General features: G+C 50.6%; 1 protein-coding gene across 1 annotated transcript; it reads right to left on the reverse strand.

Moving 5' to 3' along the window:
• Positions 1-767: 767 nt before the first annotated feature.
• LOC115225454 lies at positions 768-1,517 on the reverse strand. The gene has a single exon (XM_029796414.1). The coding sequence runs from the start codon at positions 1,515-1,517 to the stop codon at positions 768-770; it is 750 nt and encodes a 249-aa protein (XP_029652274.1).
• Positions 1,518-1,784: the final 267 nt, after the last annotated feature.

Below are 1,784 nucleotides of genomic sequence, written 5' to 3' on the forward strand. Positions count from 1 at the left end.
TAGAATTCTGATTGGATATCTGTCGGCTATTGTTACGGCATTGAGGCATCGATAGTCTCCTACCGGGCGAAAATCAGACTCGCCCTTTTGCGCCAAATGAAGGGGAGACACCCATGGGCTGGTGGAGGGCCGTATAAGGCCAAGTTGAAGCATGTGCTCAAACTCGGCCCTAGCCAATCTTAGTCGGTCAGGCGCAAGGCGCTGTGGGCGCGAAAATACAGGCGGCCCAGTGGTAGTGATAAAATGGAGTGTCGAGTGGGTAGGCTTTTCCGGTTGAAAGGCAATGTCCACTAGCTCCGGAAATGAAGCCAAAAGAGAGTGAAAAGCATCTCCAGAGGTGGCAACAAAGAATGTCGGGCTAAGGACCGCATTGGTGGAACTCCCAGTCGGCGTAAAGAGCGACGTCGTGCTATCAAGAAGCCTCCGACGCCTGACATCCACCAATAGCTTAAACCTATACAAGAAATCAGCGCCGAGAATAGGATGCGGGATGTCAGCGATGACGAAAACCCATTGAAAATCTCGATGAAGGTTGATGTCAAGGCGCAGCAAAATCTGACCGAAGGTGGTTATGGGAGACGAGTCAATGGCATGCAAGACAATTGAAGAGCACTTGGGCTTGTCTGCAGTCAGACGAAGGGGCCAGATGCTGCAACAAGAGCCGGTGTCCACCATGAAGAATTTCTTTGACACCAGATCTTTCACAAAGAACGCACGATTTTTGGGAAATGAGAAGGAAGAAGGTGACGTGCTCACCTCCTCCAGATTTAGTTTCCCGAGGGCTGGAAAGTGCACGGCTGGGTACACCGTTCTGCCTTTTCGGCATACTTTGAATGGTACCAGCACCAGCCAAAACGAGAAACAGAGTCACTCCGACTACGGGAAACAGAGCCACTGCGACTACGACTGCGAGGTCGGCGCCCGATCGCACGGCACAGATCATTGATTCGCTGTGTAAGCGCATCGATCTTCTTGGCTAATGAATTTTTCGTCGGAGAAGGTGTCGGAGGGGGCTCTGTACATGCGTACAGGCCCTGCGATGGAGATGGTCGCGAAAATTCTAATATTTTGTCGGCCATTGTGGCAATCTGGTCTACTGACACAGACTCCAGTGCCGTGGCCAACATTGTCTGCACGTGGGCAGGCAACCTGGAGAAGAATATCTTCCGTAAGAGTGGCGCGTCTGCTGCATTGCCGCTTAGCTCCCTTAGGTGGCGCAGGAACTGGGATGGAGTCCTGTCCCCCAACTGTTCGGCGGCCATCAGCTCATTGAATTGACTCTCCTCCGACCGTGTGTTGCGGCGGAGGATTTCGGCTTTTACTGACGCGTATGTGGCGTCAGGGTGGGGACTCATTATGAGATCCCTGACCGATGTGGCGAATCGGGAAGGCAAACTCGAGTATAGCAGATGCAACTGCTGCTGTGGAGGAACGGCATGTGTGGAAAAATGCGACTCCACCTGGGCAAGCCACAGTCCCGCATCCCCTGTGAATGAAGGCAAACCTGATGCAGCCATGTTTGTCCGAAGAATCGTCTGTCAGAAAGGGGCAGAAGGTATGAACGAGAAGTGGAGAACACGTGGAACCGACAAAGCAAATCAAAATCGTGTTTTGTGTACTGGTGTGTGTGTGTGTGCACCTCGTGGGTAGTAAAGAATAAGTGTGTGTGTGCACAAAGGAAAAACAAAAGGTACAGAAAAGAAAAAAAAATAATGTGTGTGTGTTTCTTTTTTTTTTTTTTTTTCAGTGTACTGAGTGCAATGAATAAAACTTTTGTTTGTACT

The sequence above is a fragment of the Octopus sinensis genome, linkage group LG2, assembly GCF_006345805.1.
Source record: "Octopus sinensis linkage group LG2, ASM634580v1, whole genome shotgun sequence".
Lineage (NCBI taxonomy): Eukaryota > Metazoa > Mollusca > Cephalopoda > Octopoda > Octopodidae > Octopus > Octopus sinensis.

Excerpts from the sequence above, each read along its gene's own strand:
- LOC115225454 (XM_029796414.1), bottom strand. The coding sequence starts at position 1,517 with ATGGCTGCATCAGGTTTGCCTTCATTCACAGGGGATGCGGGACTGTGG.